This window comes from Vicia villosa, linkage group LG3 (genome assembly GCF_029867415.1).
Source record: "Vicia villosa cultivar HV-30 ecotype Madison, WI linkage group LG3, Vvil1.0, whole genome shotgun sequence".
NCBI lineage: Eukaryota > Viridiplantae > Streptophyta > Magnoliopsida > Fabales > Fabaceae > Vicia > Vicia villosa.
In genome coordinates this window covers 82,876,511-82,893,551 of record NC_081182.1, presented here as the reverse complement: position 1 = coordinate 82,893,551, position 17,041 = coordinate 82,876,511, and the positions used below count along the sequence as shown (strand labels likewise).

The following is a 17,041-nucleotide window of genomic DNA, read 5'->3' as shown; positions in this document are numbered from 1 at the left end:
TTACTAGCTTGAATATCACGAAAAAAGGATTTAGTATTATTACTGTATCCGCTAATAGAATATTTCTTAGAAACACATCAGCAGGCTCATTAAGGTATTTCCAAGAAACATTAAATAGAAAGAATTGATTTCTACTCGGATCTAACATATTGTACAATGTGAGTGAAGTTAACTACTCAAGCTCGGGTATAGAACTCGTTACAAACGGGTTTATCTTTAAAGGCAAAACTGGGTAAATCAGTATCCAGATACCAAAGCCCCCTTCATTAAATGGGGACTGCACGCAAGCTATTAACACGTTCAGAAACCATTTTCCAAGTGAAAACCAAATTTAATCAGACCGAAGAAAAGCCAAATCCAAGGCTTCACGCCCTTTTCTAAGTTTTTACTATCCGTCCTCAAACTTCCTAGAGTGTGGAGCCAACTTCCAACCATAGCAGCATCACTAAATCCAGCAACTACTGCTCAGGACCAGTGCTCATATATTTTGTTCAAATAATTCAACAATTAATTGGGGCCAACATCAATCAATTTCTCCTTCTTCTACATCTTTTGATGGCTCTGCAGCACTCTGAGGCAGTTCTTCCTCCTCATCTTCATCATCAACCTTCATGTACAATCCTAACTGCTCTAAGGGATTTCCCTGCAGCCTGATCCCCCCAAATCCATTTTGATGATCATCTGGGCTCGCTTCCTCTTTGAAACTTGGTGTATTTTCATCATGTACAGCACTCAGCATCTCTAGATCTTCCAAAAATTGACAGCTCTCATTGATGTCAACAGTTTTCTCCATCTGCAAACAGAGCTGCTTAGTGAAATGTGCCATAAAGCTAATTTTGTATTTGGACATATATAATTCCAAACTACCTTTTGCAAAGCTTGGCGGGCTGCTTCTCTCTCCAGTTCCCTCTTCCTTTTGGCTTCAGCTTCAGCTTCTGCTTCAGCTTTCCTCCGAGCCTCTTCTGCAGCTTTTGCCTCTGCTTGGAGCCGAGCTTTCTCTGATGCACAAAAACAAACTTATCAATCACACAAATCATGAGTATTCTATAAAAGTTCAACATTTAAACATTTATATAAGAAATATTACAAGGTAAAAAAAGAAAAAACAAACCTTCTTTCTGCCTTCTCTCAAGCTCTTCCCGCTCTATCCTAAGCTTTTCAGGGTCACGTTTATCATCCTGAGATCAAGTTGGAATTGAAACACCGAGTTTCACATGAAACTTGCAGAAATGTTGACAGAATTTTCATGAAAAAGGCAGCAATACGGGTAAAGTAGCAACTACAAAATTTTTACTTTAGCAATAGTTGAGATTTTCTACTGATGAGTCAGACAAACTAAATACTTAAAACCTTGATGGTTTTTAAATGGTTGTGTTTCTCAAATTTTGAAGTTTAACAGACCCAGCCTATTCTACTAATGCGCCAAATTGAAACTTCAACTGCCATATTACCCCCTTAACAAACCTTTTCAAGGGCTTTCTCTTGAGCTTTGAATATGGTGTCAGCAAACCGGCTCCTTAATAAAGCTGCACGGTAGAGCTTTTCTGGAGAGACTTGCCTCTTAGACGCAGCACTCTCCCCTAAAATGTTACAGCATGAAGGGTGAGATCATGCCTCAAAACTAATAGCAGACACATTGCTGCATTTTTCAAGCTTACCATCTTGGTGGCTTTCTGATTCAATAGTAATAGTCTTAGTCTCCAGACTCTGGTCAACCTGGCTACCCAGGTTAGTTGAATCTATACATGAAAGAAATAGTGAGAAAGAAAACAACAAAGGCAAGCAGATTCCTCATCAAAAAGCATCCAAAGAAACTATAATATGCACATGGTTACAAAACACCATAAATTCTATGACCCACCATTTCCAGTTGCTGGATTACCAGGATCTCCCCTGTTTTGATCATAAGTCAAGCCAGGACCTATATTTTCCTGCAATGTGTTTTGATTTTTAACATAGAAAATGGTCAAAGCAGAGTTTAAATTGATTTCTATGAATAACAACATTTAATACTGTATGCACCCCAATCACCTTAGAACTAAGAGGTTCTGACGCTTTAGCTGTATCTAACTCACTACCAGATGAACTACTTGAATCTGAATCTGTTGTGCCACAATTGCAACAGTCAGATAAAAAATATTCCAGCATGCAGAAAAAATCATTTACAAATGTCTAATTTTGCTATCATCATAAGCCAAAATAGTAGAAAATTGCCAATAGCTGCTGAATTTATAAAATACTGAAAGAAACTATGCCCGTCTATTTTCCTACTTAACAATGCTACACACAAGTATCTGTAACAAGTAAATTGACATCACAGGCATTTTCTTTTATTCAATACATCAAAATTGACCAACAACTTATTGAGTAAACACTTCTAGCAAAATTAATCGTACAGCTGTTTAGATGACGTCTGAAAGAAACTACATTTAAGATAAAGACTAAACTAGTGAGTCCAACCAAAACCGGTAACGGATGTAATCTTAAGGCAGGAAAAAAAATGAAAAGTTCCTGCAAGCGACCACTTTATACCATAACACTTGGTTAATGAAATAGTTGAGTGAGAGGAACATCATTAACAAGGCAAACAAAATCGACACTAGAATACCAGATGGATGAAACCGTCCAAAATTATTACATAGAGGAATTATACCTAAAAGCTTGACTGAGAGCTGGAAAAAAAAGTAAAATAGTTTAAGGACTCAAAAGCTAATAGAAATTTGGTTTGCATGACAGTTGGGGAAAACCACTACTAAGAAATAAAAATGGAGAGTTCTGGGTATACACGCTGCAATTAGAAGACTATAAACATGGCCTGCTATAGGAAACATATCAAAAGTATGCACTAGCACGAACCACTGGATGATGAGCCAGATTCACTACTAGAGCTGCTTGAACTACTGCATTTACTGTTTCTGTTGGCTCCATCTTTCTCAATCTCTAGTGGAGGATAATTTGAATTAAGAGGATCATTCCCACCAATAATGTCAACATCCTCCTCAACCAGTTCGTTGCCTGGCATTTGCAGTGAAAATAAAGGATCGTGATTATCGTCAATTACCATTGACATATGTACCATATTGATACAAAAACAATTGCAAAACGAGGGGATAAAATACACACTATACCTTTAGAAGGTTGCATTGATGAATTGCTAAACCCAGATTCATTACGAAGCTGCATTGAAGTCAAGAATGGGGAAAAACGTCAGTCAAATGAGAAATAAAGTAGTTGATTAACAAACATGCATATAGTAGTTTAATGCATTTAGACACATATATAAGTGAGGATGTGCTTTACACTGAGTACGGGTCTAAGACATTCAGTGCAGTAAAAAAATTTAATGTCAAATTTTCAACAAATCAATTGCTAAATTGAAAGAATCAAACACATGCAGAGAGAGAGAAAAGAGACCTCCATTTCACACTGTCCAGTTTTTGGCTGGAATCGTTGCTTCTCCAGCATAAAATCATCAAGAAGCTTCCGCAGTTTGAATAAGGTATCATCACTAAGAGTATCAATATCAATCTCAATTTCATCATCATTGGTTTGCCCTGCATTGTGACTCTGCTCTTTCAAAAAATCCAAAATGGTTTCAGGCAACTCTGCAAGCATCTCCTCCAACTCTTGACTCAATTTCTGCTTCTCCATGTCACTCATGATTCTTTTGACAGGTTCTGGCTTGGTATTAGTATTATTTGGTGTCATTTTCTTCTTTTTTATGGGGGGGATTGGGTCATAAATTTCAGTTTCAATGTGTGTATGTTTTGAAAGCTCGGATGAGACATGATGACCAATGACAGGAATTTTCTTCTCGATGGACTTCCATTTTGTTTGAAAGGCTTTATTAAGAGTAGTTGCCATGCCGTGCACATCATTGCCAGGTGGATTATAAGTCAATGCGTTTGAGAATGTCAGCTTCACATCAGCAGCAAAATCCATGGGATTTGAATATTTACCAGATGTAAGTCTACTCTTCACAGTTCCCAAATCCATTGGATGTTTGATGACATTGAAATAATCGGGAATGTTCAATGCAACAGGATCAACTGGTTTATTAAAGACCCAACCATATTGATGCGACATCAAACGGTTAAGTAAATTCTCGCACTGTTTCATCAATGATTCATATGAATCCATTGGTGCAGCAGGTTTCGGATATTCAAAACGCCCAGACATACTTTTTTTTGTCTTGGGACCACTACGTCCTGGCAAAGGTCTTTTCTTACTATGTGGCACTGATGCTTGCAGTATATTGTATTGACTCTCCAGCTGAGGCCTTTTCTGTCCCACACTGCAGCTCCTTATATCACTGGACGGAGATAATCCAATAATGGTTGAATTACTCATACCATCAATTTTCTTCTGAAGTTTCCTCACTTGTTCAAGCTCCCAAGTTAACCTCAATTTCAAATCCCTTCTTTCCATAGCCGACATTTTAGGCAACGAAAACAGTTGATAAGGTACATCAAAACTACCATAACAACTATCACTTTTCAAACCAGCGCATTTCCTATTCGGCGCATACGAATCTGCCGACGCCGCCGGCTCCATCTCAACCCTTCCCGAGCTACCCAACCCATCCGATTCACCCATAGTCTCTACAACATGACGAAACTCAGGAACAAACCCAGTAGCATGACCTTTGGAATATTTTCTAGATTTCCCCATGTTTTGTGAATGAGAATATTTTCTGGATTCCTTTTGCCCAGCAAAATCTATGGGAACAGTTGGTGCCATAAGATGAAATCCCAACAACCGCACATATCAACTACAGCAACAAATTTTTCTCCCACACAGCAATCTCTAAACCAAAATCCTCAGACGCAAGAAGAATTAAGTCTTATCCTCCAAATCTTAACGCAAAAAATGATAAAACCCAGTGATGGGTGCACTTGTCTCATACCCAATAGACTACTAATTTCAGTTCTATCTCTAAACCAAACAAAAAAAACAAAACTTTATTGAGCGGGTAATACTAATAACAGTATTCTTCTCTCTTCTTCCAAGGTGCAAAGCATTCAAAACACAATTGAGTAATTGAATGAAAACAACGGCACGCGATTCTTTAAAATCCTTATCCTAATCGTACCTTGGATATTCGAAATCGAAAATTGAGCAATTAAGAGAGATGGTTTCTTGAATTAGCGAAAATGAGAAAAATGGAAGTATAAACCCTAGATCGAGAGAAAAGGGAAAGAAAAAAGTGCGAAACCCTAAGTAGGAATCCAATTAAAAACCTGGATGTGAAAGAGGATCTCGCAAACGCAATGTGGATCAAACCCTAACAAGAACACAGCATCATCATCACCATCGTTCTCTTCTGAGAGAGAGAGAGAGAGAGAGAGAGAGAGAGAGAGAGAGAGAGATCGCTCTCTTTCGTGTAGTTAAATAAATAATTAAATAATAAAAAAAAAGAGAGATGCGATCCTTTTGTTGCATCCTTTCATTTCATTTCCCTCGTTTTATCATCGGACGGCTTGAATGATAACGCGTTTATACGTACATCTTAATCGGACGGTTATAATTGGTTTCTCACTTGTTTCATGTCTCCATGTGGAAAGAAACAAGTGAAGTGATCTCATTTGTTTGGGTTTTATTATATGTGATAGGACCTCCCACATATTTGCAAAAATCATGTAAAATAAGTAAGTTTAATAAAATTGATTTTAACATAATTGATTTATATTTGAATTTATTTATCTAAAAGTAGGTTGAATAATAAATTTTAGTGTAAAAATCACGTTTAAACTCAAAAGTTACAAATTCTATCTTCTAGTAAAATTAATTTTGAAGGCAAAATCAATTCTATTTTTAAAGAACTAAACACCTCAAAATCACTTCAGAATCAATTTTACATTTCTAGAATTATTTTTGACTTTTTTAAAAGTCAAACCAAACATGCTAAAAATTTGAAATTTTTTCCACAGATAGAACTTTTTTCGAACCATGTAAATGAACCATTTGAAAAGACCTTTATGAAATGATTGTAAGTTGTTTATTTGTTCTATTTGTCATGGGTTCTTATCTTATATTGAAAAATGTCGTATAAATAGAGGATAAACAATATGTTTAAGACACAATGAGAGTGCTCGTAATGCATGTGTATACTTAGCGTTCATAAAGGTAGGATCCTAAACAGTCGTCTTTGTAAGACTCAAGGCATTCATCTCAAGCACAAATTAATATGTTGTCCCTTCCACTACATACTTAAGTCAGATACGAGTCTCATTCTCAAGACATATCACATTTTTATTCTCAACTCCGGTTATTGCATTGGTAACACTTCTTTAACATATTAATGTTAGAAATATTTTTTTCCTACAATAAACATATCATCAACTTATAACAACAAGATAATGAAGTCATTGTAGAAAATTTTCTAACAAAGACACAATGATCTGAAGTAGTCTTGTGATATCCTTGATCACATACAACAGACTCAAACTTCTTGTACCATTATCTTGAAACTTGCTTCAACCCATATAAACTCTTTATCAATCTACGCACATGATCTTCTTTGCCTTTAACTTGAAAATCATCATGTTGTTTTATGTAGATCTCTTCCTCCAAATGCCCTTGAAGAAAAGTCGTTTCCACATCCATTTGCTCAACTTCTAAATCAAGAGTAGCATCCAAACTCAACACAATTCTAATTGATGACATCTTTACAACAGGTCAGAAAATATCGTTAAAATCAACACCCTTTCTTTGACGAAAACCTTTCACCACTAATCTAGATTTATACCTTGGAGACTTAGAGTTGCTTTCATGTTTAACTTTATAAATCCACTTGTTTTCCAAAGCTCTTATGTCTTTAGGCAACTTCACTAAATCATTATTGTGATTATCATGCAAAAATTTCATCTCAGCATGCATTGCATCCAACCACTTTTTATTTTTCTCACTTTCCATGGCCTCTTGAAAATACTCGGGTTCACCCTCATCAGTCAAGGTCACATACTCATCAGAATTATACATTGTAGAAGGTTGTCTATGTCTGTTAGACCTTTGTATATATTTGGAATGTTTAGGCCGATCAGGAAAGCCGACATAAAAAAGGGGAGGTAGGTGCGAGATAAGGTGGATAAGAGTTAGGTTTGATCTTAAGAAACTATGAACTCGGTTCGACAAGGACCTTCAATTCGAAACTGACCTTCAACCCGATCAAGACGAAATCTCCAGGTCAGAAGACGTTACCTCGAGTATGGTCGGAGTCGTTTAACCTAGTCATCCGTAACCGTTATCCACACACGAAGGGACTCCGCCATTGCGGGAGTTACAATCCTTTAATTTCCAGGCGGCGGGGGTTACTGTAGTTCACTCGTTATGGAGGAAATCTAAGGTTCCTCCATTTATGATGGTAATTACTGCTCTAGCAGCTATAAACAGGGCTCCCGATTTAGGGATAAGCAAGACACATTCTATCTTGAGCCTGCACTACTTGTACATCTCAAATACCTAAATATAAACACTTACAAACTCCTGTGTGAGTTCGTCGGAATCTTCTTCCGGTGAGTAATCTAAAGTTTCTGCAGGAACAACCTCCTAAGTTGAAATTAAGATAATTCTAGAGCTTTACCAAGATTTCTCATCCTGTGACATATCTTTATCCCCTTCATCATCATTAGTTGGAATATTTTCATCATTTCCAAGTTGTTGATCATCAACATAATCATATGGCTCACCATTTTGATCACCACCACCAATAGCATCTAGATTATAACTAGGTAACCGAACTAGATCAACATTAGACAAACTAATATCTTTTTTGGGTGTAGTCTTCTCTACCTTATCAATGTCTTCAATATTTTGGTCTTCCATGAACACCACATCGCAGCTTCGAATAAGCTTCTTTCTTACATGATCATACAACCTGTAACCAAACTCATCTTTCCCATAGCTAATGAAGATACATTGTTTTGACTGCATCCAACTTGGATTTTTCATCTTTGGAATATGCACAAAAGCCTTGGATTTTTCATCCTTTGGGATATAACCATGTGTTGAAGGTACTACTTCCTACATGTGCAATGCAAGTCCAGTGGAAAGTAGACAACATCATAGTTGTTTAGAAAGAAAAAAGTATACCTTCGAATTTGAGCTGAAAGAATGTGTAATCCTAGACAAAGCATCTAGCACTACAGTAGAGCCAGCTCCTTGAGCAAAGTTAGATCCACATTCCTTATGATCAAACAAAGCCACCATTATAACACCTGGATCTTCCTCAAGACTGCTATCAGAGGATGTATCATCTATTAATGATTGAAAGTGAAACCAGGGTGTTAGCACATTATAGTGAAAACGAAGGTCTTGCTAATGAGCACCCTAGGAGCATTGGTTAAAGAGGTAATAAAAGGAAGCTGGCTTGAAAATACACCTTAAACAGTGGTAAATGTTATGATAATTCCATCATTTTCCCATGAAATTTTACCTCTTGGTTCTTAAACAATTACATTACACGAGAACTTCACACATCATACACAAGCACATTCTAATTTCCATACATGATTGCCAAAATCGAAATTCTACCAAGGATTAAGGGGGTGAAAGATCCTCAGTTGGATCACAACATGGATCATAAAATACTACCTCTAATTTAAAATATACATATACATAAACATATGCATACAAAGTTACACATAAGGAAATAATATCGAAAGCATAATATTTTATAAACTAAAATTCAAAATAATCATCCTGGTTCTCTTTCATTTGGGAAAATATATTTTACTTTAAAAGAAAATTTTAAAAAATTGATAATTGAAATGCACACCCAATTAAATATTCGATTAATAATTTCACCAAAAGAGGCACTTAGGCACATAGCCTAACATAGTATGGCAAAACTCGCGAAAAAATAAAACGAGATTGAAAGGCTCCAATAAGAGAAATGGGTGGTATGGGTCGGGAATGAGAGTGAATTTAAGATTTTTATGTATATTTGACATACTTAGTGCTATAGGTGGACTCCAGTAATATGGTGTACTGCCGAGTTTATAAGTAGTACTCAAGTAATAAAATCATACAATTATGTTCATAAAAAAAGATTTTTATAGTAAAAACCAAGTAAGAATTCACATAGAAAACCTTCATCAGGTTTGCAAGCAAAACATATATAAGCATAATGTTATTTGGGAAGGGGGGAGAGAGAGGGAGTGAAAGAACATGGAAGATTCAAGCAGAACAATTCCAAATATTTCCTCTTGTCAAAGGGCATCAAAGAAAAGTATAGTTTGGAAGTCACTTAACATTTAGGTGTATACAAGGAAGGGGATACAAGGGATTGAGGTCTCTAATGCTCGGAGGGGAAGACACGAATTGTAACGAACTTCCAGACCAGTAGGGCCATGAAGGAAATAAGGGAGAGAAATTCTGTTAAAATTTGTAAGGAATAAAAGGAGCGAGAAGAGGAGTGGAAAGAGTGGACAACTTTTAAGACTTGTGTGATTTTTGACCTCTATGCCACACTTTTGAAACTAAAATACCACAATGCCACAAGTTGTTTTTTTTTGCCAAAGTGCCACTTATGTGGTGGTTCGTTCATGTATTGGACGAAAAGCTGCAATTTTTTCCCCAGTTGGGGTTCGGCCAGGGGTTGGCCGACCCTGTACTCGGCCTTTTTCTTTTGGGTTAAATAAGTTTTTAGTCCCTATAAATATTGCAGTTTTCATTTTTAGTCTCTCCCTATCTTTAGGCAACGGTTTTTACAAAAAAACTGTTGCCAAAACCAGCTAAAACCGTTGCCAAAACCCAGGAGGGACTAAAAATGAAACTACAATATTTATAGGGATCAAAAACTTATTTAACGCTTTTCTTTTTCTTTATCTTTTTAATTTTGAATATTTAAATGATATTTTTTATTTTTAAATATAAATAATTATTTATTTAAACTATTAATTGAATAAAATATAATATTTAATTATTATTTTAATTTTATAATAAAAATATTCATTGTAATAATTGTGTTATAGTAAATTAATTAATAAGAAATTTTATTAAATAATTTAATTTAATATAATATAGTAGGTGCATCATTGGTTGATCCGCTGAAACGAATATACGAAGAAGACATAGGTTGGACGAGGGCATGAAGAAGATGCGTGCATGTGTAGGCTCGACCAATAGATGGTCGAGCGCATATATTTCATTAATTTTTTGTTGCCTATAACTAAGCTTGAATTGCTCATTTGTACTCACATCAGTTACAATTAAAGGCTTATTTTAACTCTTGAAGATAAATTGTCCGTCCTTGCGTGCATGTCATTGTAATTGTTTAAATACCCAGTCAAATTCATAACTCCACACATTCAAACACACATTTACACAAAATATTTCTAGTTCAAAAAATGGCTCAGAGAAATTTCATGGTAAGAATGCACTATAATGGTTATATCATCAACGATCTAACTAACGGTTTCTCATTTAGCAATATCGAAACCATAAGTTTCAAAATACATTGCAGGTCCGATTTTATGCATTTGAAGGAACGTATTGAAACAAAATTGTAACATTTCGTCAGTGAAACTATATATCGACTTCCATATTTAATGGGGACGACGATGGAGTTGTTTACGTCATGAAACAAGTTGAGGACGACGATGCAGTCAAAGTGATGTTTGAATGTCATAAATTGTATGCTCCTCTAGACTCCTTCGAGTTGTATGTCCGTATAATTAATGATGACCTTAATCAAACGTAAGAGTCACATTCTCATTAATACGGTTTGAGTCAACCCACTAATGAAGAGCCAACACAAAACAATGAACCGTTCATACAAAATGAAGAGGTGGGTGAATACAGTAACGATGAAATACATGAAGTGCAATATGAAGATCTTTTTGGTGGTAGTGTTGATGACAATGACGCAGATACTGTTGTGCCTTCACAGACTACAAATGCACAACCGATTAGTATGTACGCTCCACCAGCGTACATGCGAAATATCTGTTTATAGGATGATCTTCCTTTGTCTATTTTGGGTGATAGGATGATCCCCATGAGAAGTGGGCAAGGGCGTTTGACAAAGGATAGCGTTTGGGACAAATGATGACTAACCTTGTCGAAGTAATGAACTCTGTGCTAAAGGCAACCCGAAACCTTCCAATAACTTCTTTGGTACAGTCTACATATTTTCGGATGGGAGCGTTATTTAGTCAACACGGCATGACTGGAGAAAGAGCTTGGAATCAGGTCAAACTTTTGCAGACAATTGTATCAAGGGGATCTTGCCGAAGTAATGAACTCTGTGCTAAAGGCAACCCGAAACCTTCCAATAACTTCTTTGGTACAGTCTACATATTTTTAGATGGGAGCGTTATTTAGTCAACACGGCATATTGGAGAAAGAGCTTGGCATCAGGTCAAACTTTTGCAGACAATTGTATCAAGGGGATGTCTGAAGAAGTCAATAAATCAAGCAATCATAATGTAATGCAATTCGATCGGGAGAGATTCTATTTAATGGTGGTCGAAAGAATTAACCAAAACGATGATCGACCAACGGGTACTTACAGTGTTGATAAGAGAAAACAAACATGTGATTGGGGAAAATTTCAAGCGTTTCATTTTCCTTGCTCACTTGTTATTGCAGCATGTGCAAATATACACCAAGAATACACCATTCACATACCAGACGTGTTCAAGATTCACAATGTTTTCAAAGTCTACAAAGAAAGCTTCCTTATACTCTCACATAAAGAAAATTGGCCGCAATATAGAGGAGCAACTCTTTGTCATGACGAGACTATGCGTAGGAAGAAAAGAGATCACCCAAATAGTACTCAGATTAGAACCGAAATGGATGACATGGAAAAGGAAAAGAGAATATGTGGGATCTGTCGTGAAGTAGGCTATATCCGGAGTAAATGTTCAATTGTAGCAGGTCCGTCTAATAGGCCATAATGTTTACTTCAACTAGCTTTACTAATGTAATATAATGCCTTTTTAATTGAGTTTTCATTTCAATTATAAATAACAACCCAGATAAAACAAAACTAACACAACATAAAACATAACTAAAACAATATTCGAGGATAATAAAATAAAGACAGCCACAAATAAAACAACAAAACAGGAAACAAATAAAATATAACTAAGAGATTACAACCATCAACACAATATCATTTGGTCCTAGCATCATCTAAAGGACACCACGTCATTTTTCATGGGTTTCCAAGAACGAGTTACTCAATTTGGGCCTGACACCGTGACTTGCCTATCAATTCTACTTATCTTTTCACCGTCAAGAATGTTTGTGTCTAGCCAGCGGATCAAGTGCCTCTAAAGATGCTCGAATGTTTACGTGTTCCAGAGTTTGATTATCAACGGAGGCTTTATTGTCGAAAAAAATAGTGTTGCATCTCTCTTCATAAATGGGAACGTTGGAAAGGTGTCTGAAGACATCTTCAAGAGTTAAAATAAGCCTTTGATTGTAACTGATGTGAGTACAAAATGAGCAATTCAAGCTTATTTATAGGCAACAAAAAATTAATAAAATATATGCGATCGACCATCTATTGGCCGAGCCTACACATGCACGCATCTTCTTCATGCGCTCGTCCTATGCCTTCTTCGTATATTCGTTTCAACGGATCGACCAATAATGCACCTACCGTATTAAATTATATTAAATTAATTTATTTAATAGAATATCTTATTAATTAATTTATTATAACCCAATTATTACAATTATTATTTTTATATTTTTATTATAAAATTAAATATTTTATTTTATTTAATTAATAGTTTAAATAAATAATTATTGATATTTAACAATAAAACAATCATTTACATATTAAAAAAAGGCCCAGTACAAGGTCGGCCAACTCCTGGCCGAACCCCAACTGGGGAAAAAAATTTCAGCTTTTCGTCCAATACATGGACGAACCACCACATAAAAGTGACACTTTGGCAAAAAAAATCAACTTGTGGCATTGTGGTATATTAGTTTTAAAAGTGTGGCATAAAGAAAAAAAATTGATTTGCGTTCATTTCATATTTCCCCATTAAAATTGTCATACATCATCATGCAGGCATTAGTATCTGTATCACCCTGACACCAGTATCATAATCTAAAATCAAAATGGGTACAGTTGAGGAATTGGTGATCTTGAACCGACTGCTCCGATCTTCGATACTGTAGTGCAGGATGGACTTGCAAGGTTATCACTCCAACGTCCAAGTCACTTCAAGATTCAAGATGAGCATGGTAAAAAGAAGATATCAATTAATGTGCATTGCTTTGGGTAAAATAGAATGAATTTGAAATAAATTGGACATTAGCTATTTAAACCTCTAGCCGACCCAAAACATATATATTTCATATGTTGAATTGTTCTTGATAAAAGAGAAAATGGAAACATGATGTTGACTTTTAAGAGGAATAGATGCTCAAAAAAATGCCATATGTTATGGTATTGGAGAAATTTAGAAGAGCATGATACAAATTTTGAGAGACCTCATAATCCTATTTGCCATATATTTCGTAGGAAGCAGGAATATGCTAGTGCCATTATGACAACAAGGCATTGCCATGGAGAAGTCGGGAGCAGTAAGTTCATGGGGGTGGAAACCGCCTACTACTGATATGTGGAAATTCAATACAGACGGGGCAAGCAGATGGGGGCAGGAGGCTGGGTGTGGAGGAATCGTTAGAGATAGTAGTGGAGTTTGGAGAGGAAGTTTCTCTAAATACTTGGGAAGGTGTAGTGCTATTGTTGCTGAATTTTGGGGAGTTCTTGAAGGGCTGAAATATACTCTCTCGTTGGGTATTAAACGAGTGGAAGTTAACGTGGATGCATCGATAGTTGTTAAAGCCATTGAGGAAGGCGTTATCGACATGGTGGATTGCGTTTCCATTCTAAGGCAGATAAAGGAGCTCATTGAGTTATATGAGTTGGTTGTCATATCGTATGCTCATTGTTCTACGAACATGTGCACAGATGCTCTTGCTAATAGGGGTTGTTTAGATAAGAGTGATTCGGTCCATTTGTCTGCCCCTGAATTTCTCTGACCGTTGTTGGCAGCGAATTCGTTAGGGATTAGGAATCTCTTTGTTGATCTAATGTAGTTGTTTTTTTATTTTAGGCTTAGGCCCTCCATTGTACCAAAAAAATGCTTGTTTGTCTCTATTTTAAGAAGTGAGTATTTTAATTAGTTTACAGAGAAAAAAAAATAAAATCTTTAACAAAATGATAAAGTTTTTTTTTACCCACTAAACCTCAATTTGCTGTAAACCCCAATCTACAACAAATTTAATTAAAACACACCTTTTCAATAATGTTAAAAACAAGTATTCAATTCTTAATGATGATTAAACATAGAGAAATGATATCCTAACATAAATTTCATACACATACACCCAATACACTGTTCACAAATACGTAAACAGTGTTTTAAGTATAGCTGTTAAACATATTATATCAATCATTAAAATGGTCAAAAGTTGAACTTCTTCATGCTAGATACATAATTAAAGGGGTCCATACTCCAGGCTAAATGTCACCATAATAAGTTTTATGAATGTTTGATTATACACATTGCTTTAGAGAGTTTCTTATTAGACCTCCTAGTCCTCTTGGTCACCCGCGGTGAAATCCCCAAAATGCCCCTTTATTTCGGAAATGCATTTTCGAAGTCTACTTTTTATGAAAAACAGGTGGTTTCGGAGATGCACTTCCGAAAACACATTTTTTTTCGTAAAAAAAAGGTGTTTTCGGAAGTGCATCTCCGAATTCACCCCCTTGGAAGATTTCGAATATGTACTTCCAAAATCTTCTCTAATACAGAATCCATCAAACAAACAACAACGCTTCGATTTTATTACAAAACGTGGAAATTACAAACATCAGATAACGTAAAATTAAAGTTAATATTGTTAAACACGGGTAGGTGAGGATGAGTCAACATTTTGATAACGTCGGCCCCCGATCTTTAAAGTTTCGCATCCAACTCGATCGGACCCTTCGAAGAAAATCGGTCGAAAGTTAACCACAAAACTGCTAAATCCTCATTGTTATTGACTTCAAATGGGGTGAACTCAACGTCTCCATCGTCGTTAAGCGAAGGCGAGCGATACTCAAGCTTGACAACCTTCTGATTTTCCGGGTATTGCAATAGAGTGTTGAGCGACGTTATCAATTCCGCGAACGGCGTGTCGCGCGAGAAGCGAAATTGGAACGGCGTCGGGTAGCCAGTGCTGAAGTAGACAAACGCAAGGTGGGGGTAGGTTTGTGTTATTGTTGTTTTGTGGCTTGATGTTGATGAAAAGGATTGGAGTTGTATTTATACTTATTGGAGTAATAATGACCCAACAAACCTTATCTTGCTTTCAGTGGATGTTTCAGAAATGTACTTCCGAAAATATCTCAAATCTCATCAAATTTCGGAAATACACTTCTGAATTAAGGAGAAACAGACCTGAAATTTAAGTTTTGAGTAGAGAAGTGTGTTTTGACAATTAACTACAAATTGAACCAAGCATAAGCATAACATAAACAATGACAACATGAAATATAGGCATATTATATATGTATTGAATCGGTTTGATTTTACATTCTAAATGAGAATACATACAAAAAATGACACGCATCGGTCACTACAAACAAAAACGGTCTGATAAAAACTAAAATTTGTCGAACCAATCGGTGGCGCTTAAATCTAAAATCGATATGTTCTTCGTCCGCTCTCTATTTTCCTCACGCTCTTGCTTCATCATTTCTTCAAACTCCGTCATTCTTTCAACAAAAGGATCTGGCCAAGTCTCCGCTCATTTGTATGATGTGCCGTCCACTAACAAGAAGTAGCCGGTATAGGTGATAAGTGCCAAAATGTCGATATTTTGAGTATATATTTGTGGCACTTATCGATTCTATTCTTATGATTTTTGTAATAAAATCCTAAATTTTGTGTAAATATGTGCATACTTGTGTTTTTGATTCATTTTTATACCAATTAATAGTTTTCCATTCATTTTATAGGTATTCATGCATCTTTGGAGCATTGAGTAATAAAGACCAAAGGCTAAGCTTCAAGAATGCAAATTCTACCAATTCATCAAAGAATAAGGCTCAAAATAAGGATGATAAAAATTATCATTTTGGTTTCCATTCATTCATTATTGGATAGAGCATTGAATATGTTTTCCAACGCTTTGAACCGGGTGTAATTCGGAGTTACGGTTCTCAACTTATGGCGAAAACAAGATTTCACTTTTGCTGTCAGTCCGCTGAGCGGAGGGGGTCCGCTGAGCGGGGCTCCAGCGGAGCAAATCAGAGCCTGGATGCAATTGAGTCCGCTGAGCTGAGGGGGTTCGCTAAGCGGACCTGCTAAGACAGCAGCTCGTTAAAAGGGGCAAAAATCACATTTTTAGGTTATGGGTTGGGTATTTTTGAGTCCCAACTCCATCATTTTCATTCTTAGATCAAAATTAGCTTAGAAAACAACTTCGGAGGTTGCATAAGGATGATCGGGGGTGGATTGAGCGTCGAACGGAGCTGACAAACCGGGAGATTTTCGGTTCATTTCTCTTCTTCTTTGTGTATTTCTCTTTGGTTGAGTTTGTTTGTATATTTACTTGAATCTTATGTATATTTACCGATTATAATGTTATGTTTAACTTGCTTTACAAATCTGTGTTGATGTTATCCTGGATTCTTGCTCTATGCTGGGGATTTGGGGTGCTTTAGAGATAAACTTCTTGAATCCTTATCTAGGATGATTATCTGTTGGTTCTGAACTCTAGAGATAGATTTATAGCTAGCATTCACTGTTTGTATCTGTTCTTAATGCTTTCGTGTTTGAGCGACGCGCGAGAGATCGCCGACGTGAGAACACGGATGTTCTCGTGACTTTGCGTTAGAGATAACCTTAGTTGTGAGATGATCTCGTTTGTGCTCCAGAGATGGACGCTTATGTGAGAGATACGTGATAACATAGATGAGTATCGTAGGTTGAGTATAACGGGTTGGTAAGTGTATGTTTGTGAAGAGTGAATATATTTACATTCCTGATAAGTTATTTCTCTTCTAAGAATGTGTTTA

At 36.2% G+C, this 17,041-nt stretch overlaps 1 protein-coding gene across 1 annotated transcript; it reads right to left on the bottom strand.

The window, feature by feature from the left end:
* Positions 1–110: 110 nt before the first annotated feature.
* On the bottom strand, positions 111–5,398 carry LOC131662074 (transcription factor GTE10-like). Its single transcript, XM_058931761.1, has 10 exons — positions 3,415–5,398; positions 3,129–3,177; positions 2,857–3,015; positions 2,032–2,102; positions 1,862–1,931; positions 1,659–1,739; positions 1,465–1,580; positions 1,112–1,178; positions 868–998; positions 111–793 (listed from the first exon to the last, which is right to left on the bottom strand). Exons 1-10 carry the CDS (start codon positions 4,738–4,740, stop codon positions 524–526), a joined length of 2,340 nt encoding a protein of 779 aa, XP_058787744.1. The 5' UTR covers positions 4,741–5,398; the 3' UTR covers positions 111–523.
* Between the last annotated feature and the right edge of the window lie 11,643 nt (positions 5,399–17,041).

Excerpts from the sequence above, each read along its gene's own strand:
- LOC131662074 (XM_058931761.1), bottom strand. The coding sequence starts at position 4,740 with ATGGCACCAACTGTTCCCATAGATTTTGCTGGGCAAAAGGAATCCAGA. Across the intron at positions 3,016-3,128 it reads ATCAATGCAACCTTCTAAAG|GCAACGAACTGGTTGAGGAG; the intron begins GTATAGTGTGTA and ends TGCAAATGCCAG. Across the intron at positions 794-867 it reads CCCGCCAAGCTTTGCAAAAG|ATGGAGAAAACTGTTGACAT; the intron begins GTAGTTTGGAAT and ends CTCTGTTTGCAG.